The sequence below is a fragment of the Pleurodeles waltl genome, chromosome 8 (genome assembly GCF_031143425.1).
Source record: "Pleurodeles waltl isolate 20211129_DDA chromosome 8, aPleWal1.hap1.20221129, whole genome shotgun sequence".
Taxonomy (NCBI): domain Eukaryota; kingdom Metazoa; phylum Chordata; class Amphibia; order Caudata; family Salamandridae; genus Pleurodeles; species Pleurodeles waltl.
The window spans coordinates 307,940,249-307,966,736 of NC_090447.1; the positions used below are offsets into that span (position 1 = coordinate 307,940,249).

At 42.3% G+C, this 26,488-nt stretch overlaps 1 protein-coding gene across 1 annotated transcript in view; it reads right to left on the minus strand.

Annotated features, from left to right (window-relative positions):
- VGLL3 (vestigial like family member 3) overlaps positions 1-26,488 on the minus strand; it is a 57,396-nt gene that overhangs the window by 20,583 nt on the left and 10,325 nt on the right. The window contains exons 2-3 of the mRNA XM_069204146.1: positions 16,535-16,793; positions 11,052-11,555 (exon numbers count right to left, since the gene is read on the minus strand). Of these exons, the coding sequence (XP_069060247.1) occupies positions 11,052-11,555; positions 16,535-16,793 (763 nt within the window). The remainder of the gene's footprint in view (positions 1-11,051; positions 11,556-16,534; positions 16,794-26,488) is intronic.

Sequence of the window (26,488 nt, forward strand, 5' to 3'; positions counted from 1 at the left end):
TGGGGTGGATTGGAGTGGGGTGGATTGGATTGGAGTGGGTGAGCTGTGTGGATTGGATTGGAGCAGGGTGGACTGAACTGGGATGGGGTGGGTGGATTGGATTGGGATAGAGTGGGGTGGACTGGAGTAGATTTAGGTGGATTGGAGTGAGTTGGGTGGATTAGGGTGGGGGTTGAGATGGAGTTGGGTGGAATGGATTGGATTGGAGGAGGGTGAATCGCAGTGGGATAGGGTGGATTGGATTGGGGTGGATTGGAGCTGGGTGGATTGGAGTGGGGTGGATGTATTGGATTTGAGTGGGGTGGAGTGGACTGAACTGGGATGGGGTGAGGTGGATTGGATTGGGGTGCAGTGGAATGTAGTTGATGGATTGAAGTGGATTGGAATGGCTTGGGTTGGATCGGATTGGAGAGGGGTGAATTAGAGTGGAGAGGCTGGATAGATTGGAGTGTGGTGGGTTGAACTGGGAAGGAGTAGCGTGGATTAATTTGCAGTAGATTGGGGTGAATTGTAGTAGAGTGGGGTGAATTGGAGTGGGGTAGATTGGAGTGGGGTTGAGTGGATTGAAATGGGGTGGATTTGGAGAAGAGTGGACTGGAGGAGGTGGAGTGGATTTGGGGAGAAGGGTCATTGGGGTGGCATGAGATTAATTGGAGTGGGGTGGATTGGATTGGGTGGGGTGGGGTGGCATGGAGAAGAGTGGATTAGAGTGAGATGGATTGGATTGAGTGGGGTGGATTGGATTGAGTGGGTGGATTAGAGTGGGGTGGATTGGATTGAGTGTGGTGGATTGGATTGCGGTGGGGTGGAATGGAGTGGATTGTGGGGGATTTGATTGTGGTAGACTGGATTGGAGTAGGGTGGATTGGATTGGTGTGGGGTGGAATAATTGGAGAGAGCTGGACTGGATTGGAGTAGGGTAGATTAAGTTGGTTTGGAGTGGAGTGAAATGGAATGGAGTAGGGTGGATTATTGTGGACTGGATTGGACTAGTGTGGGGTGGATTAAAGTGCATTGTATCAGAGTGTGATGGATTGGGGTGGTGTGGGTGGATTGAGTGAAGTGGATTAGGTAGCAATGAACTTGATTGGAGTGTATTGGATTGGATGGATTGGTTGGATTGGAGTGGGGTGGGTTGTATGGAAGTAGGGTGGGTTGAACTGAAGTGAGGTGGGTTGGATTGGAGTGCAGTAGATCAGAATGGAGTGGGGTGGATTGTGGTGGACTGGAGTGAGGTTAATTGGGATTGCATAGGGTGGATTGGAATGGGGTGAACTGGAGTGAGTAGATTATTTTGGATTGGGTGAGTTGTTTGGGATTGAATTGAATTGGGATACATTTAGGTGGTTTGGAGTGGGGTGGATTGGAGTGGGTGAGTTGGATGGATTGGATTGGAGCAGGGTGGACTGAACTGGGATGGGGTGGGTGGATTGGATTGGGATAGAGTGGGGTGGACTGGAGTAGATTTAGGTGGATTGGAGTGAGTGGGGTGGATTGGGGTGGGGGTTGAGATGGAGTGGGGTGGAATGGATTGGATTGGAGGAGGGTGAATCGCTGTGGGATAGGGTGGATTGGATTGGGGTGGATTGGAGATGGGTGGATTGAAGTTGGGTGGATGTATTGGATTTGAGTGGGGTGGAGTGGACTGAACTGGGATGGGGTGAGGTGGATTGGATTGGGATGCAGTGGAATGTAGTTGATGGACTGAAGTGGATTGGATTGGCTTGGGTTGGATCGGATTGGAGTGGGGTGAATTGGAGTGGAGAGGCTGGATAGATTGGAGTGTGGTGGGCTGAACTGGGAAAGAGTAGGATGGATTAATTTGCAGTAGATTGGGGTGAATTGAAGTAGAGTGGGGTGAATTGGAGTGGGGTAGATTGGAGTGGGGTGGAGTGCATTGAAATGGGGTGGATTTGGAGAAGAGTGGAATGGAGGAGGTGGAGTGGATTTGGGGAGAAGGGTCATTGGGATGGCATGAGATTAATTGGAGTGGGGTGGATTGGATTGGGGGTGGGGTGGCATGGAGAAGAGTGGATTACAGTGAGATGGATTGGATTGATTGGGGTGGATTGGGTTGAGAGGGGTGGATTGGATTGAGTGGGGTGGATTAGAGTGGGGTGGAATGGATTGAGTGTGGTGGATTGGATTGGGGTGGGGTGGGGTGGAATGGAGTGGATTGTGGGGGATTTGATTGTGGTAGATTGGATTGGAGTAGGGTGGATTGGATTGGTGTGGGGTGGAATAATTGGAGAGAGGTGGACTGGATTGGAGTGGGGTAGATTAAGTTGGTTTGGAGTGGAGTGAAATGGAATGGAGTAGGGTGGATTATTGTGGACTGGATTGGACTAGTGTGGGGTGGATTAAAGTGCATTGTATCAGAGTGTGATGGATTGGGGTGGTGTGGGTGGAATGAGCGAAGTGGATTGGGTAGCAATGAACTTGATTGGAGTGTGTTGGATTGGATGGATTGGTTGGATTGGATTGGAGTGGGGTGGGTTGTACTGGAGTTGGGTGGGTTGAACTGAAGTGGGATGGGATGGATTGGAGTGGGTTGGGTTGGATTGGAGTGCAGTAGATCAGAATGGAGTGGGGTGGATTGTGGTGGACAGGAGTGAGGTCAATTGGGTTTGCGTAGGGTGGATTGGAATGGGGTGAACTGGAGTGAGTAGACTGTTTTGGATTGGAGTGAGTTGTTTGGGATTGGAGTGAGTGAGGCAGTTTGGAGTGGAGCGGATTGTTTTAGATTAAAGTGGACAGAATGGAGTGGGGCAGATTGAAATGGATTGGAGTGGGGCAGATTGGAGTGGGTTGGTTTGAAGTGGGACAGATTTTCTTTTAATTGGAGTGGGGTGGACTAGAGTGGGGCAGATTGTTTTGGATTGCAGTGGGGCAGATTGGAGTGGGGCAGATTGTATTAGGGTGGATTGGATTGGAATGCAGTGGATTGGGTTGGTTTGGGGTGGATTGGATGGTAGTGGTATGTATTGGATAAGAGTAAGAGAATTGGAGTGGAGTGAATTGGTATGGAGTTGGGTGGATTGCACTAGATTGGGGTGTGGTGGATTAAATTGAAGTGGAGTGTATTGTTTTGGATTGGAGTGGGGCAGATTGGAGTGGGACCAATTGTTTTTAATTGGAGTGGGGCAGAATGGAGTGGAGCCGATTGTTTTGGATTGGTGCAGATTGAAGTGGGGCAGATTGAAGTGGGACAAATTGTTTTGGATTGGAGTGGGACCGATTGTTTTGGATTAAAGTGGGGCAGATTGGAGTGAGGTAGATTGGAATGAGGCATATTGTTTCGAATTGGAGTGGGGCAGATTGTTTTGGATTGGTCTGATTAGAATGGGCAGATTGCTTTAGAGTGAGGCAGATTGGAGTGGGGCAGGTTGTTTGGGTTTGGAGCGGGCAGATTTTTTTTCAATGGATTGGAGTGGGGCAGATTAGATTGGTTTTTTTTGGGAGGATTGGAGTAGGATGGGTTGTGGTAGATTATAGTCGGGCCAATTGGAGTGGGTTGGGGTGTACTGCACAATTATGTATTAAAACATAATTTCAGGAGTAACACGTAATAAAAAACAATGTTGTTTGCAAAGTAGAACAAGATAATCATCATCTTTTCAGAATAGATCCTACGAGCAAAAAATAAATAAAACATGAGTGCAAACTGAGAAAAGATGACTTGGGAAAATAAAAGAAAGTTAGCTATAAAAAATAAAGCTCTGCAATTTAGTTTGACCTGCTGGGCACATTTTTGCCATTTACAAGCCTTCTGTTTCCATGGCACTAGAAGTAAAAAAGAATAAAATAGTACCTCAATCATTTGGAGAGTAGTGGATGGGCACTGATTAAATTTAATCAATCAGTGCTTGACCCCTGCTCCTCTGCGAAGAGAGGAAGTTATACCATTCCTGCAGTGACAAATTATGAGGCTGTAAAGAAGAGTGCCACGCAAACCAACAAATTGTAAGTGACAGCAGTGGTGGTTGCCACTGAACAGGGGTGGTCGGGTGGGGCAGGGTGCGAAAGAATGGGGTAAGAGGGGCATTTAAAAAAAAAAAAATACTTACCTTTGAGGGGAGATGCGTTTGTCTCCCCTCCCTCCTCTTCCCGGCTGCACAGGCTACCTGCCAATCATGACGCTGCTGGTTGCAACGTCGTGATTGGTCTGAGTGGCGGGCTTCACTACTCAGTCTGGAAATGGGAGCCTGGGCATGTTCTCTACCCTGCTGTGGTATACAGCTGGGTAGAGAACATGCAAAGTGCGTATGTCTTTTTGGCCTGCCCAACACGGCTGGTCAAGCAGACATGCACACTTCGTGTGCACATAGCCCTCCTCCGGCCTTCTTCCTCCAGTCCAGCCCCACCCCTCCCTGCACTGCAGGGAAAAATAAAATGATAATAACATAGTGTACGTCATTATCATTTTATTTTTCCTTTTTGGAAAATCCAACGGGGCGATGCTCCTCCGCCTTAGCAGAGGAGCCACCCCTGAGTGACAGGTGGGCTGTAAAACCCTTTACTGTACACAACAGTCTCGCAAGCAAAACGCATGCACTAGCACATGCAACTGCAAAAAAGTTAGTTTTAGGGTTCACCACAAAACCAAAACAAAATGACTTCAAAAATAAATTAAACAGTTTATTTGTGGGCTGTGGTAAAGGAAGATATGGGTAATTTTATGGTTTAGGGGTTGGTAGTGGTAAAGTCAGGTTAGGAGAAAAATGTAAAAATGGGGAGGTGCATGGTAAAGGCCTCCCTTTAAAAGCATTGTACAACTGCCAAGAAGAACTTTCACTCTCCCTTTCAAATGAAAGAAGTGTAGATTCAGAGTACCTGGCAGTATCTGCCCATTTAAAGCACAGATTATGCCAGTGAAATGGTCGACCATAGACTGGATACAATTTTACTATACTATGAAATTATCAACCTCAATATAGTATACAACCAACCACATCAAGAGGCTCAAAACTGTTAAAAGTGGATAGGTCGTATTTTTAGCTTTAAACCTAACAAATGCATTTATGCTGTGAAACGTTTTGGACACAGAGGTCTTCTGCCTAGTATTTTATAGAATCCTTTTACATAGTATCCTCAATAGGTTATGTAGTCACAGGTGACACTTGCTTATGGTTGATCTCAGTGACTGTCATTTCAGTATTGTTCCATGGTTACTGTGAGCAGGGGCAGCTCCTCCATCAGGGCGGAGGAGCGTTGCCCTCCCCCACCAGCAACAGAAGCTGCCAACCTTTCCAAATGAAATGATAATAAACTATGTTTATTATCCTTTCATTATGAAAGGGGCGGGCCATAGTGGTGACTAGTAGTGAGGGGAGTGCACAGCACTCCCCCTCAGAGCCATGCGTGTTTGGCTGGCCGTCTTGTGCCAGCCAAACACACATGTGCAGTAGGCTCTCTCCAGCCCAGCAATACAGTTGCCAGACTGGATAGAGCATGCACAGGCTCCCAGCCAAACCTGACGCGGCTCTAAGCAGTGTCAGGATTGGCCGAAGGCAGGCAGCGAGCCTGTGCCTGCAGCGATGATGGAAAGGAGGGCGGCGCGGATCAGCGGATCAGGTAAGTTTCTTTTTAAGAAATTTTAAAAATGAATTGTACCCCCACTCTTGCATCCCTCTCCACCTCCCTCCCCACCCTTTTACTGCACCCGCCCACCCCTTTTAACGCAGCAAATTGCAACTGACTCTGAGTGTAGGATTTGATTAAACTTAATATGTGTGCTTCCACTGAAAAGACTGATTGTATTGCACGTTTTGGCTTGTGGCAAAGTTTATACTCTATTTCGCAGAACTGAGTTGGTTATGGTGGCAAGCAACTAACCATGGCTATAGGCCTGATCTGTTTATTTTGAAATGGTATGATAAAGACACTAGGCATATTGTGAAAACCATATACTATAGTTGGTAGGCATTTAAGTGTTGATTATCAGTACCCTCTATTATGACACTTGCTCACTGTTGATCTCAGTGAATGTCATTTAAGTATTACTCCATGGGATGGGTCCACTAGAAGTTAGAATATGCATTCTTAAGAAGTAAGAATATTTAACTGTAGGAAAGTACCATCTTTCTTGGCATGTTACCCCCAATTTCTGCCTGTCTGTCAGTGTGTTTTTACTGTCTCACTGGGATCCTGCTAGTCAGGAGATCAGTGCTCTTAGTTTGTGGCCTATATGTCAGCATGTTTTACTGTTTGCATGTTTTACTGTTTGTCAGTATGCTTGACTGTCACTGGAGTCCTGCTGATCAGAACTCCAGTGCTCATGCTCTCTCTGTTTCTAAATTTGTCATTATAGTCTAGTGACCCCATATTTCACTCAAAATTGGCATAGTAGACCCTGCTTATAAGTCTGTAGTATATGGTACCTAGGTACCCAGGGCATTGGGGTTCCAGGAGATCCTTACGGGCTGCAGCATTTCTTTTGCCACCCATAAGGAGCTCATACAAACACTTCTTCAGGACTGCTATTGCATTAAACACTATTTCACAGCCATTTTCACTGTATCAGGTAACTTATAAGCCACCTATATGTCTAACCTTCGGACCCTGAAGGCAAGGTGCAAAGTTTCTGTGTGTGAGGGCACCCCTGCACTAGCAGAGGTGCCCCCACGTTGTCCAGGACCAATTTCCCAGGCTTCGTGAGTGCGGGGACGCCATTATGTGTGCACTACACATAGGTCTACACATATATGTAGCTTCACAATGGTAACCCCGAATATGGCCATGTAAAGTGTCTAGGATTGAGAAATTGTACCCCCAATCTGATTCTGGTATTGGGGGGCCAATTCCATGCACCCTCGGGGCTCCACCATGGACCCCCCATACTGCCAAACAAGCTCTCTGAGGTTTCCACTGCATCCCCAGCTGCTGCCACCTCACAGACAGACATTGTATTTCCTTTAGGAGAGAGGTGTTACACCCCCTCCCTTTGGAAATAGGTGTTACAGGCATGGGAGGGGTATCCTCTCAGAGCCTCTGGAAATGCTCTGAAGGACACAGATTGTGCCCTCCTTGCATAATCCAGTCTACACCAGTTCAGGGACCCCCAGACCCTGCTCTGGTGCGAAACTGGACAAAGGAAAGGGGAGTTATCACTCCCCTGTACATTACCACCCCAGTGGTGGTGCCCAGAGCTCCTCCAGAGTTTCCCTGGGTTCTGCCATCTTGTTTTCAGGACGGTCAGGGAACTCTGGGAGCATCTGAGTGCCCAGTGCCAGCAGGTGACATCAGAGACCCCTCCTGATAGGTGCTTACCTTGTTCGTTGACCAATCCCCCTGTCAGGGTTATTTAGGGTCTCTCCTATGGGGGTTTCCTCATATTCAGTTTTGCAAGACTCCAACAGGAATCCTCTGCAGCCTCTGCTTCACCTTCTACCATCGAATCAACTGCAGAACTGCTCCAGCAACTCTACAGCTGCAGCAAAGTATCCAGGAAAACTACTGCATCTCTGTAACTTCAGCTCCTGCCAGCAACTGCAACAGTTTCCAGGTTGTGCATGCTCTGAGGACTGCCTGTCTTCATCCTGCACCAAAAGGACTGAAGGAATCTTCCGTGGAGTGATGGAGTCACTTCCCTGCTTCAGAAGGCACTTCTCTGCAGCAACGACCGGTATTCTAGGTCCCCTCTCCTGACAACGAGTGTGGATCCTGGAACACACGTGGTGGACCAAAGTGACCCTGACTGTCCAAAGGTCCAGATTTTGTGGAGGTAAGAGCTTGACAGTACCCCTGTGCACCGCATGTTTTGCAGCTCCTTGTGCACTTCTCCAAGGAATCCTTTGTGCATAGCATTGCCCAGGTCCCCAGCACTCTATCCTGCGACGCTCAGCTCCCTGAGTTGTTCTCCGAAGGCGTGGGATCCCTTTGTGTAGTGCTGCGACGACCACAATTTGCAACTCATTTGTCCCCATGAACTGGGACTCCTGTGGGTGCTGCCTGGTCTTCTGAGGGCTCTCTGAAGTGCTGAGAGCTCCCTCTGTCTCCTCAGTCTGAGGTGAGACCTCCAGGTCCCTCCTGGGCCTGGGTAGCGCCTTTCCCCGCCAAATGCGTCTCTTGCATGAGCAAAGGCTTGTTGGCAGAATCCAATGACGAAAACCAGCCTGCATCCTTCTACTCGATGGGGGACATCTCTTGCACCGAACAGGAACCCGCAGCTGTCTTCTTTGGTGCGTCTCAGACTTTTTCTTCCAACTGGAGGTTCCACTTTTGCACCTTCATCCAGGTTAGCAGGTGCTTCTGTTACTCCTGGACTCATCAGCATTTCTTGGACTTGGTCTCCTCTCTCCGCAGGTCTTCAGGTCCAGGAGTCCATCATTGGTGTCTTGCAGTCATGCTTGGTTTTTGCATAATTGTTTATCACAACTTCTAGTGTGTTCTGAGGAAACTTGCTGTACTTTACTCCTGCTTTCCTGGGCTCAGGGGTGGGGAATGTTACTTACCTTTGGTGTTTGCTTACACTCCCAGCACCCCTCTACACACTGCTCTTGCCTAGGTGGGAAACCGACATTCACATTTCACTATTTTAGTATATGGTTTGTGTTCCCCCTAGGCCCATTGTAACCTATGGTGATTTTCACTATTTGCACTATTTTATGACTTTACTTACCTGATTTTAGTTACTAGTGTATATTTTATGTATAATACTTACCTCCTAAGGGAGTATAGCCTCTAAGAGATTTTGGCCTTGTGTCACTAAAATAAAGTACCTTTATTTTTGGTAACACTGAGTATTGTCTTTCTTGTGTGTAAGTACTGTGTGACTACGGTGGTATTGCAAGAGCATTGCATGTCTCCTAGTTCAGATTTGGCTGCTCTGCTTACAGCTACCTCTAGACAGCCTGGCTTCTAGACACTGACTACATTTCACTAATACGGGATAACTGGACCTGGTATAAGGTGTAAGTATCTTAGGTACCCGCTACAAACCAGGCCAGCCTCTTACATTAACCCACTGTATGGCACATCATAGTTTATCTATCCTTTGTCAGCAAGAAACTGCAATTCTTTTTCTTGAAATGTGGTACAGGAAAGTAGACAATTGACGATGACCATAAAATATGACTTAATGTGTTTTAAGATGTTTTATTGCGAGGCAACATATAGATGCAACGGGTTCTCCCTTGTATGATGAAGGCCATACGAACAGCTGGAATTACCTCTGATCCAAGACTGCTCAAAGCCCTATTCAGACTAGCATTGATCGCATCTGATTATTGTAGCAAATGTTGCTGATTGACTGACACCGGTTTATAGAAATCCAAATGTAGTGATGTTATAATGCACATGTATTAACTCCTAATTCTTTATATATTTAAGAAATGATAAATCCAAATCATTTAATCGCCTATAACAGCTGCCTAGCTCAATGATTATCTGAAGACACCTTCTGTCAGACAGATTGCAACAGGTTCATCAATTTCCTAATTTACGGTTCTGTTATATCCCTGATAAATCTGGCTCGTTTATCAGAAGCAGTGATAATTATTTCCCATCAAGAAAGATTGGGAGAGGTAGAGAAACCTCAGTTTAGCTTCCTCAAATCATACTGATTCTGTGTGTTATGATTAAGTATTCATGCATGACCCCAGTGTTGAAAACTCCACGTGTATCACTCAACACATAATGGTGGAGCATTTTTGCAAAAGTCTTCTCCACCAGTAATATTATACATGAAAAAACAAATCAACATTATTAGAAAATCAACTACCTACATTCTGTTCTTCAACATCCACAAATCCTATAAGCATCACACTCACAACATCCATTATTGTGGGTACCCATCTTTAGAGAATGTATGCCTGACATGTCACTCTTCAAGAAAGGCTGAAAAAGACAATTAGAAACTGCATATTCATATTTTGCCTTAGTGTTTATTTGGAAATATGTGGTCTGACCATTTACCAAACCCCTGACCTTGTATTCACTGTCATTTTTGAAAAAGTGAGTATGGAGCAGGACCTTACTTTACTGTTGATGCCTCGACCTTCAGCCTCTGTGTCTGTTTTGCAGAATTTAGGGAGATATTTTGAAACTAGTCTCACTTTATGAAACATGGCTACTTCCCTATTAATCTAAAATATTGTTACAATTTTAAAAAGACAATATTTACATGAAAATATTAACGTGATTTCTAGCACACTGTTTTTTTACCAAACTGCCTGATAGAGATGGGCTACCTGGCTGAACTGAACTGTTTCAATTTGAATCAAAACTGGACACAAATAACCATAGCACAATTTGAGTACCATGTTTGGCTGGGGTAGTGGTTGTTGGTATTCCACTTACAAATTAAGTCCACAAAATGCCTGCATTAAAGAGTAATCTCTGCAGTACATAATTTGACAGTAGCCTTCCTAAAGAGTATCAGATCCTGATAGTGTCATGATCAGCATATATATATATATATATATATATATATATATATATATATATATAGGAGTTACACTTTTGTTCCTCCTGGTTCTAAATAGATGGTCATTGCCCCATTGTAGATTGGTGCATGATTTACACCCCCTACAGATCTTGCAACTTATCTGCTAGCACAAAACCCCACTTCAAGCACTTTCTGCATTTGTCAAGAGTCCAAATCTAATTTAATCTTTTGGCATCTGAAGTTCTTCACAAGTAAGATCAAGGATATCTTACAGATAATGTTTTCTATTAATGCTATACCTAACTATTGCCTTATATCATCCAAGATAGGCAGGCTTTTCTCACCATGGGTTTCCTAAACAACCTTGGATACCACCTTCCAACAGTGTAAAACACACAGAGTATTGCTAACTGCCACTGTGGCCTTAGATACTGATGAATCTCTAGACTATTTGAAGACTTTGAAACACATTTATTGCTCAGCATCACAAAACAACGCCTCCAGCCTTTAACGCTGATTGTTTATCTGCACAGTTTATGGATTATACAATGTCATGGGGGTCCCGCATGAATGGGGTGATTGATGAGGTCTGATTATACATGATTGTATCACAAGCAACATGAGGCAGGCTATATAGGAAATACACACAACTATAGAGACTCACCTGTGTCAAAGCTAAAATTGGGAACAATGTCCACTGTGCCATGAAATGCTCCAGCCCAGGTGGAGGTAGCAGTAGTAGCAGTAGTGGGGTCAGTTTTGGCAATGTCGCATTGCGGAGCAGGAATCCTGGCTGTTCGTACAGAAGGCATCAATAAGGATCCATATCGTGGGTCTAGGTGTGAGCTGGGATGGTGATGGTGGTGCATATGTGGGTGAGAGCGGTGATGATGCATGTACACGTCATGCATGTGAGCATATGAAGGACTCGCCTGAGATGTCAATGGATAATGCCATGTTTCAGATACAGCAGGAGGATGCGATGGTGCAGTCTGATGAAGGCTGTGTCCAGGCCAGCTGCTAAGATCTGCTGATGAGAAAGTACCTCCTACAGTCACTGGTAAGTCAGGGTGTACTGCACCCAAACACGGTGGTGGTGGAGGCTGGTACGAACTGGTCCAAAACGAAGAAGGAAAACTGCTACGTTGACTTGAAAAGGTTGAGCTCTCTGATAAACAGACGCAAAAAACAATTATTATTATATATATAGGTATGTTTTATAATAGAAGCAGCTTTTAACATTTTTGAACTTGCCAGGTCCCTCCACCACGACCACTAGAGCACTACATCACATTCCATTCAATAGTCGCAACAGGAGCCATTTATTCACTGGGAATATAAGGAGGAGATGCATGCTGTTCTATTCAAGGAGTCTAGAAGATTCGGACTGTCGTTAGCATGTTTGGGATCTGCACTTGAAAGCATGTAACCTGTGACATTGGCGTAGATAACGAAGTGGTGCTAATGGAAGTAATGAAAATGAAAATCACACGCGGTGGCTTGGTGTGGTTTACACACCTCAAGAAAGACAGCTTTCTGCTTAGAAATATTGCATTTAGAAAACTGTGTCTGTATTGACTGCAAGATAATTTCATTAGTAAACTAGGTGAATTAGTTTGTTGTGTGGTTAAGAAAACCCATTTCAAAAGTAAACATAAAATTAAAACAATAAAACCAACTGGTAAATAGCATAATTTAAGTCTGAAGAAAGATAAACCAAACGCTCCTTTTCAATTTGTATGTTTCACGTTTTACTTACATGTTGCCGTGTGCAGTCTTGGCGCTGCAGCTGTTTACGGTATTGAAGTAATAACCACACTCATAACATCTTATGGGGTGAACAATTCAAGCAGACGTCCACCGCTACAACAGTAGTATGGACAGAGGCAACACGAAAATGGAACTTTAAGAGACAGTATTGTCCATAAAGTAAACGAGAACACCGGCATAAATGTACTTGGAAGAAAAAGAATTACTTGGAGAGAGTAGACTTTGTGAGGATGAACAGACCAACAGGTTTAGCTGTTGAATACAGGATAATCGTGCTATCCTACCGCATCTCTAAAAAGATGTAAAGATAACCGGCTCAGGCAGATAATTACTCCAGGGTCAAGAAGAAGGAGCTACGATTTTTTTTCTGAATCATATCCCAGACCAATGCTTTAATACACTGAGTAGGGGCAGATATTGCCCTGTGGCAGTACTCTACAAAGTACTCTACAAAGCTTCTCATCACCTTCAGTGTTTGCTCTCCCTGGCTCTATGAGGCAGTGTCAGATACGGCTAGAATTTGTTCTGATCAGGCAAACAGGCACCTGAAAAACCCGGATTGTGTTAAGTCAAACCATTTGGCAAATCTGCCTGGAAAGCCTTACTGTTCAAAAGTAATAGCTGGAAGGTATTTTGCCTCAATGATTTTAAGAATATTCTCAGAACTGAATAGAGAATTTAGAGTGTATTCTGTGCATGATGAAAATGAAAGTGAAAACTCTGTTTCAACTGTTGTTAAGACTGTGGAGTGTCCAGCTGCCACGATGGTCTACCCAGACTCCAAGATAATTAAACATGTTTTCCACCTACGAACCATGAATAGCATTTTAAGGTCATTTCAGAGAAAAATATTATCTTGATTTTGTTAGTATTAGCCTCCAGTCTGTAGAGCTATTGCGAGTACAACTGTCAAGTGATATCGTGGCCCTTTGAAGCGCTACTGCAGTAAGACCAAATTAGACCATGTTGTCCACTCACTGCAGAAATGTGAAGCATGTGTTGTACGATTTTGTTGAGCATGTAATTCAAAGTAAATGACAAACTCAGCTAAGTATAGGCTTAATAGCAAGGGAGGGGCACATATCCCTGCTTTAAGCCGAGATTGATGGTGATTTGACGTAATAGGTTGCTTGATCTCAATTGAGTTTGCATCCAAGTGTTCTTGTCCAGGCCCGTGCATTACATATGTGGCTTAGACCAAATAAGGATCCTGCAGACACTATCATAAGTGTTCTAAAGTCGATAAATTAAGCAAAGAGTGGAACCAGTGCACAATGGATATACTAGTTTAATGGCATATTCAAATCCACTATGTGTCTAAAGTCACAGAAGAGAGGGGAAAACCATAGATCATCACTGATTACTTAGTTTGGGTGACAGGATGAACCAGCCCTGCATTTGGTTCTCACATTACAGGTTACCCAACCGGTCTTGTCTCTATATAAAAATTTAATTTCTTCAACCTGAGAAAAAGAATTGAGAATGTCAATATCTGTCCAGTTTCATGCGTTTTTTTTTATTCCAGCTACTGATTATGGTTTTTAAGCAAAATGGAATGTTATATTGTGGTTTGTGTTATTTATTGCACATAAATATGATATAAGAATAGGTTTGTGGTATTTTTATTTAAGAACCCTGAAGAAGCAACAGTGGCACTAAACACATGTTGACTGTGGCTGTATCCATTGTAGAAAATATTTACATGTATGCCATCAACTAAATTTTGGATGTAATGACTGGATGTTCCAAATCAAATAAACATCTAGTGCATCAAACAATAAAGTCAGATTACTTTTGAAGAGGAGTTCTTTTTTTCAGATTAAAGAAATGTAATCTGCATATAGAGCATCCCTATATGACGTAAAATTAAGGTAGTTGTTTGATGTAATATGTTATGTAAGTTCATCAAAGCTTAAAATGCGGAGAAGAAAAGGATAACTTCTCAATAGAATGAAATTCACAGACCTTATTATAATAACCTTCATAAAAGGTGTCCCGTTAGTGGAAAGGTAGGTGTTCGTTCCTTTGCAGAGAGCTATGTCAGATGTGCACGGCTTCTATCTACAGAGTAATAAGTATTCACAATGCCACACAATCAAAGACTGACAGATACATATTTAGGTCAGTAGATTTTATTTCATATTGTGTTATCTCAAGTTTATTTAATGTATTGTGTGCCGTTACTGTTTTGTTGGTGTGGTGAGGAAGCATTGGACAAAATAAGCAGCACTATGGTGGAACAATTATTCAAAATCAGGGTTTTCAGAGCTTCTTATGAGCTAGGAAGAGGAGCCTATCACATGATAGTGCTGTTTGAACAAAAAATGCAATGCTTTCTAAGAAATCCGTATTTGAATTTGGGTACAGTAGGCAATATTGCAGTTAAGAGACAAAAGAATGTGGTTGAAAAATAGTTTGTTTTTTTAATCGAAAAGGGTGATCCACCCTGATGGAATGGAAGGTGAGTTATGTAAAGTACCTTAACGTCTATCCTGCTTCTAATTTGCAGCCGGATTTTCCAGATGATCTAAAATTATACGGTCAAAGAACCTGAGATCGAGGACATTTTGCAAGAGTTTTTTTGCATGCCCCTTAGACAGCGAGTGAGTTGTCACTTCAGAATGACTAAATAATTAAAACATAGTCAGCTCTAGAAGTTGGACCACTGGCATTTCATGTGCATTACATATGTTAATAAAAAGAAGGTGTCTATGAAAATGAGGTCTGAATAAAGTAAGTGAATCTTTGCAACGTACTGCTGGGTCTCCAATTTCACAGGCAGAAGAGAGTATTTTCAGCTAAGGCATTTTGCTTTACTGAGCCTTTTCAGTAGACCCGACAATTAGGAAGAATGGTTCAGTGCACTTACTGTCCTCTCTAGATAATTTTTAATTTGTCAATTAATATGGAAAGAGTTTTATTTTCCATCTCTGACAGGGATTTCACACTAGTCCACAACACTTATCTAGAGAATTGTTGATGGGGTTTGAATTTATTTTTTCTGTCAGGAGACCTCAAATACTCCAACGTGAAATATTCCCTAAGGACATCTGATGGCTTTGCACAGAGCACAGGGTGTCCCTTCAAACATAATTTAGTCTGTGGCAAGGTAATAATAATATGCTATGACTACTGGGCCTCATCTATAATAAAGAACTGACACCACGAACATTCCAATGAGAGGAAAAGAGAAGGTAATTTCGCCTCTGAAATACGGTGTTACAAAACTATGCATCAAAATAACTTGAAAATAGTGCCAGTGTCTTTCACTGTATGCCTTTTAAGGCTTCCGAGAAAAGAGACAGGAGGATACATGCACATATTAGCAGAGTCTTCGCTGATGCATGTAAACCAAAGTTTGTTGAAATTAGTTTTTGTTCTTGTTTACAAGACTTATGATGCATCGTTATTCCGCATATAAATACAGCATCACAGTAGTTTACATTAGAAATTATCTGCGAAGGGCTGGGCACTTCGTGTCAGTAACACCCTGGCAGCTGGGAAAAGCATGCCAACAGACAATGTGGTGGGTCTACATGTTCCACTCTCCTTTCATAGCTAGATAATGGAAAGGCAAATATGCAAAGAATGTACTTATGTGCTCTCCCGGCTCCTTAAAGTGCAAGCTGTCTTGTTTGGTACTAGACAACCAATTATTTATTTGGGTGGGTGGTGGGAACCAGTACTAATTGTTGGGGTCTAGGGCTTTTGTTTTTAATCATCACACTTCAACCCATAACAGGTGTGTGAACGGTAGACAGGGAGGAGGATACATAAGAAATGGTGACAAAGGGTGGAAGCAGGGGTGAAAACGATGGCGAGAGTGATATTAAATGAGAGGAGGTGTTGTGTGGTGGAAGGAAGAGGCATTACGTGGAATCAAGACAAGGAAACCTTGGAATTCTCCAACCCTGGCAATTGGCAGTGCCCACACCTGCATCCTTAGAAAAAGTTTGAACCACTTATTTACAAATTAAGCACTGCGGGCAAGTTACAAATAAAACAGAAGAGTGATTATTTCAAGACGCAATAATCCACTGAGCAGCCTGGCTACGCTTTGACTCTCTTACCTGGTATATTCGAATGTCAGAACTCCTAAAACGCTGCTGAAAGAACCAATTTACGACTTTAGACAATTCTGCATGTTAATGACCTCTGACAAGAATATGTGGTGTCATACCCCCTTAACGAAACTATGCAGTCGCTCGCCATTCGTTGCAAGCTCTGTGCAAGACCAAGACTGCTACACTGTTCGTACACTTAGTATAATTTCCAGCTATTTCTCCAGATCATCAACTTGCAATTAAACTGTATTTCCCCTACTCATCTCACTTCACAGCATGTGCATGGTAGTTGTAGAATGATGCAATAGCTGACCTCTCCACAGGGGGCTTGTCCCCATCTTGGGTTTCGGGCTGGTGCTTTCTGGGTTGAAACTGCTGGCTTGGCTCAGGGCCCTTGAAAAGTGTTCATCCACCACCGACCCAATGTCTCCCTGGAAGTATGTGAAAAGAACGCAGCGGGAGTTTAGGTACTCCATTTCCGCCGGCTGCTCTTTCTCATCCTCTTCTTGCTTGGTGGTGGCAAGTGTTACTTCCAGAGCTTCCTGCATTTTAGGGTGCACAGCTAGCTTCTTCTGAAAGGAGAAAACAAGTATAGTATCACTTTTGAGCAGTGTGAAAAGCGTTGTATGCTGACATGATATATCCTTAAGCATAGGTGAAATATGGATAATCTCTGCATTTTGGTCACAAGGATTTATTTTGCACTTAAAAAGTACAAAATTGCACATGACATAAATAACAACCATTTATGGTTGGTTCAATTGTTTTTTTCTTATGCTCCTGCGATAGGATTTTTACTGAATAAAATATCAAATATGTGATGTGACATGATGGCATAATATGGGGCATTTTGTATAGCAATCGCAGCACGAAATACCAGAAATGAAGTGAATTACACCAGCGTAAATGAAATCTTGCCCGAGTTTAGTCCTCAGTCACATTAGCCTAGAAGTCTCAAGCAATCCCCCATCCATATACTCGCATCATATAATTGTGTGCATCTGGTTGGCTGCTTGCCTGGGTACAGGACTGCAGAAGATCGTAGATGCGTGCATTCAGCGGCAACATACTTTCATGGTCTGTTAATGCTAATAACCGTGCAGCCTTGTACCCAACCCACTTCTCCTCACTGTAGACTAGAAGACGAATGATCTCATTGCGAACCAGTGGTAATTTAAACCTATGTTTTTCCCTTCTCAGAAAGAGCGTGTTATCTTTTAAGACACAACCAAATAGACCAGCCTACGGTGCTTGTCTCTTTTTCAGTTTGTGACATCAGTATGCGTAACAAGTATTAAATGTTGAATATTGAGGGTGTTCCTCTATCCACAACATAAATTCGGCCTCTCCGAAAGCAACGTGTAGAGAAAGGATCCATCTTTCTTACTTGGGAATTAAGCACCCAAGTATAGCGATCTGGATCAAAACCACGAGTTTGTAGCAATGGCCTTTAAACAATACATCATACCTAGGTTAAATGGTGTATTGTGCCACTCGACTGAGCTATCTAACCACTGGAAAACACAACCAAAACGTCAATTTAACAACATATTTGGTTTGCTGCCTATGCTTGAAATTCACAACAGAGACTACGAATGTTACAAGGAACGCATTTAAAATTTAGAGATGAAATTCACCACTATAATTTTAGAAATGTGAACCTAAACTTTTCATCATATCGAAAATCATACGAAAACACTTAGACTGCAGTTTTTCAAATACATGTATGATATATTTGTAAACATTTCACAGAAGCCTAAAGTGTGTTTTGATTCATGAAAATGACAGCACATTGCGCATTATTACTCATTATTATTTTACTCTGTTATTGTCTATACTTTTGGTTAAATGTTGTCTATTTTTAATTTCAGGACTGTTATTTTAATTATTAACTCACATTTTGGATCACCTTACATGATTAGCTACTTCACTCACAAAGCTACTCAAAGCCTGGACAGTTTTGCCCCAAATAGTTCATGTGCATAAGGCAACAACATAGGTGGACACGAACCCCTTAGGGTGCAGAAGCCCTAAAAGTACAGCCTGTTTATAACTTAGATCCTGGTTCGTAGAGATTCTGCAAACATTTGTTAAAGTACATATCATACATAACAGACATGTCTAAGTTTCTCATAGATGTATGTGTATTGGAGATTTTACAAATTATAAACAGGATTACCCCTATAAATGTAGGCACTTTTAAGTTTTACCACCTTACTACTTCTCTCTTTCATTTACTCCATTGGATTATCAGCAGTGATGGCAGTGGTGTAAATGTGGGTTTGCAACTTTTCTTTTTTTCTATTCTATTCCACGTGAAGAAAATGAACATGCAGATAAAAGCCTCCCCATAGAACGTGTGCTTGTTTTTTTTCACATCCAATTTATTTCCTAATAGCCTGATTATAAGTGGTCCTTTAAATTGTGATCCCTGCTCAAACATCAATTTGAACAGGTGTTACAATTACAGGTGGTGTGATATTTATTACATTTGATAATTCAGAAAAAATATATCGCCTTTGTTAACTCTGGGCATGTTAAATCTCCCAGAATTTAACAAGGGAAGAAGCTAGTATTTAGGGGAATATGCTGATGTTGGTGCAGCAACAAACAAAATCAGCATATTATTTCCCATAATTCGAAATATGTGATAATTATTTCACTCAATAAATTCAGAATGCCCCAGTGTCAGATTTTTATCAAACACAATATTTATTGCATCCAATAGAGCCTACTAGTAATTAGAGGTGGGTGGAGCTTGTGGAATTTTACTCCACGTAATTCCACGGAGTTACATAAAAACTCCGTGAGACTCCTCAGAATACTGCAAATGGGTGGGATTATGCACATCACCCTGCTCGAGCTGTGATTTAGTGCTTGTAGTGCTTTCCATGCTGAAGAATCAGCATAAACTGCACCACACTGTGCTCAACAGTGCGTAGCCATTCAAGCTGATTTTGCTGCCGCTCGAGTAGAAAATCTACTTGCGACTGCCAGCATTAGAAAATCCCACTGGAACTCCTCTTAGTTACTGGAAATTGCCAAGAGGATACCAAATCTCCCCGCGCGCATTCATCAGCTCGCAGCTGGAGCCCCGCAGAAGACAAAATTCCACAGTGCGGCATAAGGCGGAATTGTCCAGAACACTTTACAACAGTAATGGGGAGTCGCCCAAATTCTGCCAGTTGAATAAGCATATTGAACTTTTCCACCCAGGACTACTAGTAATCAGACCCTTAGTTGTGTATTTTGAACACTAAAGTTAAACATGCATATTTGGAGTGATCATGCAAACTATGGGGATTTGTGCATACCATAAAGGTAGGACATTGTGTTTTGACCACATTCACAGTGGTCAGTACCATGTCCCCTCCCCTTTGATAACACCTCTCCAAAATATAAAATCGGGACTGGGGAAGTCTTCTGCATTGGTGTATTTTTTCCACCAACAGTAATCATTATTTTGTCTTAGGATGGCCTACAAATCCTGATTCATGTTTTTGGAATTCTGGTTGTAAAGTCTATTTCAGAGTATAAGTTAAATGTTTTTTTTTAATCCAGCTATTTGGCCACTGTGGAAGGATGTTACAGTAGGACTATGAGGCTTGTTAATAATTGTTTTGTGGAATTGAAATCTTGGGCATGTGAGTTAAGGATTGAGTAGAATGGCTTGTTTGGTGCAAAACCAATATCATGTGTAAATGTAATATTAAAAGGAGTTATATTAGCATAAGAAGAGTTGATGAGGGTTGAGAGTCTATTCAAAATTATAACCTAACTGTGAGACAATAGTCCCATTGTGTAATCCACAAGAGAGTTAGTAGGATTGCTTTACTGTCCATAACTACTGCTACTTCTTAAATCAGGCAACATATGCCTCTTCTGAAGGTGAAAGGCACTATATGTACTACATAATGGACTAATTTGAGAAAAAAGGATTGCATTAACTTGGTAATGATTAGAGACCAGATTCCACTATTCACTTTAGATAGTGATCTGCATTTCTAAGCTGAACCCCCTTTGAGTGAAAAGGTTAGCAGTGAATGCTGATGTCTGAGCTCTCAGCATTTTTGACAAACAAACCATAGCTTGGCCTAAAGAAGTAAGCAGGACCAAATTGTGTCAGAAACAGACCGGAAGTTCACAAGTTATTTGCATCAAACATTGACCCACCAGACTGGTTTCTTGGGCCAAGCAGTACATGTCATGCTGCCTACCTTCTTGGTTGCTATGGCATCAACGAAATTCGAAGGATACATAATGCTTGTTCTCCGAGTCAAACAAGTCATAGTTTGCTGTCATCCTTTGCTGACGCCAAGCGGTCTTTGATAATCTCTCATCTCTTAGCATGCATGTTTGCTGGTAAAACGACTTCATCATCGCTTGAAGCTTCTGAATTCTTGCCTGTTGATTGGGCCATGCTTCTGTCACTTTGAATTCACTGTTTATTCTCTGTTGTCTGAGCCACTGCGAATGTTCTAGTACAGCTGGTGGTGTGGTAGCAATAAAGCATACAACTAAAGTTCCTTCTCTTGCTTTCCCATGCACACATTCTGTTTCTCTCTCGATCTTCTCTCAATATATATATATATATATATATATATATATATATATATATATATATATAGATAGATAGATAGATAGATAGATAGATAGATAGATAGATATATATTATATCATTTCCCTTTTTCAGTTACAGATTTATGAGAGCTGAGTATGCGGGAAAGAAGCACATTTTCAACACTTTCCCCATTTTCTCACAATGGTGTAAATATTCTGTAGGCTCCCCTTAATAGTTTGTTTAATACATCTGTACAGCTCCTGTTGTTTTCAATTGCTCAATAAAGATGTAATTTCAAATCTACAATTATCTGTTGACTGAAAGGTGAACCCATTTTAGAGCGCATTTCAAATCCATTCACCGTGCTACATGAAAGCACAGTTTTCCTCTTATCCTGCTGTTGAAGTAAACAAGGTCACTGGGGCTTCGACTGCAGTAAATATCTCTTGTTAAGTGAATTAACACTGGCACTTTTCTAGGCGTGTAATCTTGAGCATGGAATAATAAAGTCAATCCATGGGCTCCCATGGAAAATAAAGAAATGCCAACACGCATAAGGGTTTTTGGCAGTACCCTCTAGATGAATGGCCCCAATTCCATTCCCTCAAATCAAACCGGAACGCTGGAACGAGATGCACTTTTCACAGAAGATATTTTTCAGATGTTACACTTTGGGCCCTCTCAGGGCAGAAGAACGTGTATCACACATGGAAGAAAACTGCATGAACTTGCAATGCCGAACTCACAAATGTTTTTTTCACACTGAAGCAGCAGAGGTACTAACAACACTTCACAAACGCGGCCTTCCTAACTCTGCGTGATTTCTTTACTGGAAATTGATGCTTTTCTCTCTCGAAATATGTGGTGGGATTTCTAACCTCAACTTTTGTCTTCCACTCTCCAAGATGTGTGTGCTCTAACTGTGATGTGTATAGGCGTTAAGATGCTTTTTCGCCAGGGGTTATAAAACTCAAACTAGGTTTAGAACGGGCCTAAAATTTCGCATAAGAGGAAAATGCCAGGTTTCCTCTCGGGAAGAATTACACAGACAAACTCCATCATTAAAGGAAGCTGCAGCCTCCTGCACTAGGCCGTGGTAGAAGTTAGTGACATTTTAAATCAGATGATTTAAGTGCACCCAGACTTTGAGTAATTTGATTTAAAATTTGCTGGAAAGGAGAAAACAATACTGTGAATTGAATTTAATTTGTCTCTCAACTTTCAAGCAATGCCTAATTCTCATGGTGTCCTAGAGGCAGAGACGTTTTAAGGCATGGGCAAAGTATGTTCTGGCCCAGGGCCCCTGCCTTTCAGGAGGGCCCTGATAGAGCCAGCTCTGTTCTTCAGGAGGGCCCTGATTAACTTGAATAATTCTTAATCAGATGTTTTAAATATCGTTTTCCTTTAACTTATTTTTAATGTGGGTGGTGTGTGAGAGCCCATTACAGACATTACACAGAAAAATGTTGAATTTGTGTTTCATGCAACATCAATAAAAAGATTTTCTTTCAGATCAAAACAGGACCACACATATGAGAACATGAAGGGTGTCACAGACATTACTTGCAGTAATATTAGTAAGTTGCTGATGTGTTACAATACTGAAAACACACATCACTATCCCTGAATATTTGATGTAAACACATTTAGCATTTGAACGAGTCTGTGCAGTGTCAGTGACCTGGACAAAGATGGCATGAAAGAGCTGAAATTGGATGATTAATTCAAAGTAGATCTGGACATGGGCCCCAATAAGTATGTTTGGCCCAGGGTCCCCAACATCCTTAGGGCGTCCCTGCCTAGACGTGCCCCACACTTCCTTAAACTAATAATTATTGGAGCTGTAGAATTATGGGATACAAGTGAAATTTAGAAATTGTTTTGTAGCCCCTATGTGAACGACATGAAATGGTCCAAACTTGAGTTTACCAGAGACCCCTTCCACGAGTCGGGTCAACTGATAAGAAATAAGGATAAAAGTTATCTTGCCCAAAGTTGTTGAAACACTATGTAACAGGCTTCTGAATTGTGAGACGAACCACTCATTACAAAATGGCTGAGCAGTTTGGAATGTAGCAGGCCACTCATTGCAACAATGCACTTAAATGTATTTTATATTTTTCATTGTGCTAACATGCGCACCTGTGGCCACTTCCTAGCATTTTGAAACACTGTAGGTATACAGGGCCTCAACACCAAAGTTTTTCGAAACTAGGCTGAGGCACCTAAAATGGAAATATAGCATATAAAAGAGGTCCAAAGGGCACAACCAGGGCTCTTCTACTCTGAGGAACTACTAGGAAGCCACAAGTGCAGACTAGACTCCTCCTTGGTTCTACAAATAAGGCTCCAGGCCCTGGGTGTGACTAATATCACTTCCTGTAGGACACCAAAGTTCTTTGCACTGGCCTTTGCAGTGACCCCACAACCCTAATTACAACAGATATTATGCACACAGAGGGAAGGCTCCCTGGCCCATTTAGTCATCCATTTTCATCTCTGTCGAGGTGTATAGAAAGGTTACTTAGTCGCTAAATTCATCCATTCATCAACACTACTTCAAATTTCACAATGAAATTGGCTCATTAATCCATTTTGGCTACTATTCCTCCTTGGTGTAAATTTCAGGTGATAAATGGTCTCAGTGAATAACGTCACTGGCATGTGACATTGATTAAATCTTAAGACTGGTTATTGGTATCTAGGTGTGTTTTTTTTTTTTTTACTTCAAAACGTATTTTTAAAAGAGCAGTAGAATTTTACTTGTGTATTTCCAGTGGACATATGGTGGCTAATTTCCAAAGTCGTGTAAACTGCAACTAGGTTCATGAGAAACTATTTGTAAATAGTCGACTAGAATTTTGCCCTAGGCGATCTTCAGCCCCTCCGGTGTTTACAATTCTCTTACTATGTTAACCAGCTTTCCAAATGTTTTCATCACCGATCCTTGCGATTGCATGGGCCTCCTAGCTGCTCAACTTTCCAAAATCAGGTGTTTTGCCCTCCTGAGTGGGAACTGATCAGTTATCAACCATTATTTTACAAGATCTAGTTTGAATATAATGAATAATACATTTCGTGAATGTGCTCATTAAAAATATCTTGCTTTTATCTTTGCAAATTGCTGATTTGTTGCTGTTTTTATTGATTCTCTAGGAAATCATCTAACCATGCTCACAATGCTGCACCCAGACTGTCTTACTAACGTGCACAATTTCGAACCGAGTTCTTGTTCCCATGGTGCAACCTACAGACAGAATTAGGTGGCACAGAGCTTCATAGATCGACTTCACTTATACGACATCTATTTTGGACTTCAACTAGCAACTCAAGTTAGTTTTTGTGGCCCTTCGTTTTGCACATCTGGTGTTCCCGTCCACCCTAAATCACTGTTATTACTATTACCCAATTATTGGCACGCAATTTGCTGAACTCTCAACGACAGAAGGCTAAGTCACCCTGCTGGGAACTTTGTGAACTGCTAACTGGGCTATGCTGACATTGCGGTTTGGAGTCTTATGACGTGAATTGTCTTAAAGAATCAAAGTTTATGACCAAACCCCTATAGACGGTGCCTATGCAATGAAGGATTATGCCATCGCATCAACTTAGCCCATCTTGTTAGAGTTCTACAAACTGAAAATTATTATATGGCACTGTATGCTATGGCCATTTAGTGAGAATGGTTTCACACAGTTTTTTAGCCCTTGTTGCTGGCACACAGTTCCAAACTGTGGAAGTTATGTTTCAGTATTACGTGACTTTCAGTAAAGACCTACACATCACAAGGCCTCATGATTTTTTTATAACTCCACGAAAGTGGCTACATCACCCTCAAGCGTTACCTTTGCCAAAACAACTCCTTAAAAATTGCGGAGCATGCAAACAATGTTTATCACTAGTCTTCCTCGAAGGAGAAAGCATATTCATCAAGTTTGTTATAAGTGATCCTTACTGTAGAAATTGTTGTGTGTTTTTTATTTTTTATTAATAGATGTGGCCACAAGGCGGTTCGACGAGCACAAAAAAATCCATTGCTGATATCTGCTGTTGCTTGAAGGTCACAAGTTCAACTTACAACCAGGTTCATTCAACCAGCTGTCCTTCCAAGGTCGGATTTAATACTATTGAACTCACTGATACAGCCCGTCATTTGCGGGACCTTTCAACTGTAAAAAATGTGCTATTTAATTTAAAAACAAGGTATAAAATCTATGCATTTAAAACAATGTTGTGCCTCTATTGTGTACCACCCGTCCCACTCTCTCGGTGAGATGATGATTTAAATTATTTAAAAAGAAACTGACGATTGTATCGCGCGTTATCCAAAGACCAACGCGTACCATATTACCTGCTTTGATAAAGGGGTGCCTGCCCCTGTTTGTGAGTATTAATAACAACAACAATAATTACTTAAGAACTTTCTGAGCCTTTTAAAATTATCAATAGAAACATTACCCTAAGAGGTATTAAAATTAGTCAATTTTGCATTGGGAAACGCCTTGTTCAAATGATGCTGTTTCGTCTGCAAAATCAGAGAAGTGTTCCACTTTGTAAGCATAAACCACCAGATCTCAAATTGCAATTCATATGAAATGTCGAAAATCTGAGATAAACACATGGTAAAACAATCGTCATTAAAACTATACGGCACAAACAATACAAACACTTCGAAGGAACGTGTGAGGGGAAGGTTCACATTTTATTTAATAAAAGGATTCCATGTTCCATGCACCTTGTCACAGAATCCTACTGAGTCAGAAAGTTCTGTCCAGTAAAGGATAGTCCAGCTGAATACCACTTTCTACCAGGTTACGTACGCCCCATCGATGACCATTTCTGAAAGCACATGCTGTCCCTGCCCTGCCAGAATAGATCCTTAAAAAAACACTTCTTTAAGCCTCTCAGCAACTCCACAGTCTGTCCCACACGGTGATGTTTAAAGCACCAGCAGAGAGCATCAGTCCTTAGTGCCACCTCATAGATGAAAAGGATATCATAACTCACTAAAGTACTTACGCCTTTCCAGAACATGGGGTTGGTTGTCCTCACAGCGTGAGTGTTTCTTCACTGCGTTTCTTGAGCAGTGTATACGAAGCACGTATAGACGTACAGGCCGTGGGTACACTTGTCCTACCAGAGGTGCCAGCCACATGGCAGCTGCTCTCCTGCGCTGCAGTTCATTGCATCTGTGGGTGATCCTGCGGCGCACTGAAGACACGACGCAGGCACTGAACCCCGCAGAACCTTCCCAGAAGCGTCTCCACAGTGGAATGTTCTCCCTTCCAGCCCGAGTGAAAGTGATTCATTTTTCCAGCTCAGCCCTTCCCACCGGAGAAAGGAGTTATCATTTCACGTTACAAGGCTACTCCGGCAGATGTTGGACCCTCCGCAAGCGTTGTGTAATAGCAGCAAGGCCAGTGTTCACTGACACAGTGCGTTCCTTTCCGCCAAGCCCCCTCGTGGCCCTGCGGCGAGGCACCGGTGCGCAGGAGGGTTCTGTAGCACCACTGGAAAGCTGCACAGTGCTTCAGACGAGGTTTGTAGAAGCCATTTCCAAAGCATGACGTCTCCGCGAGAGGTTTTATGCATTATTCGAGGTCTCTTTGTAGGCCCTGTCCTTTACCAGCCTTCAGTAGCCTGTAAGTGTAATGCGCGTGGCTCACTTTACGTTAATAAAGATATTTATCCGCGGAATTAAAGCGC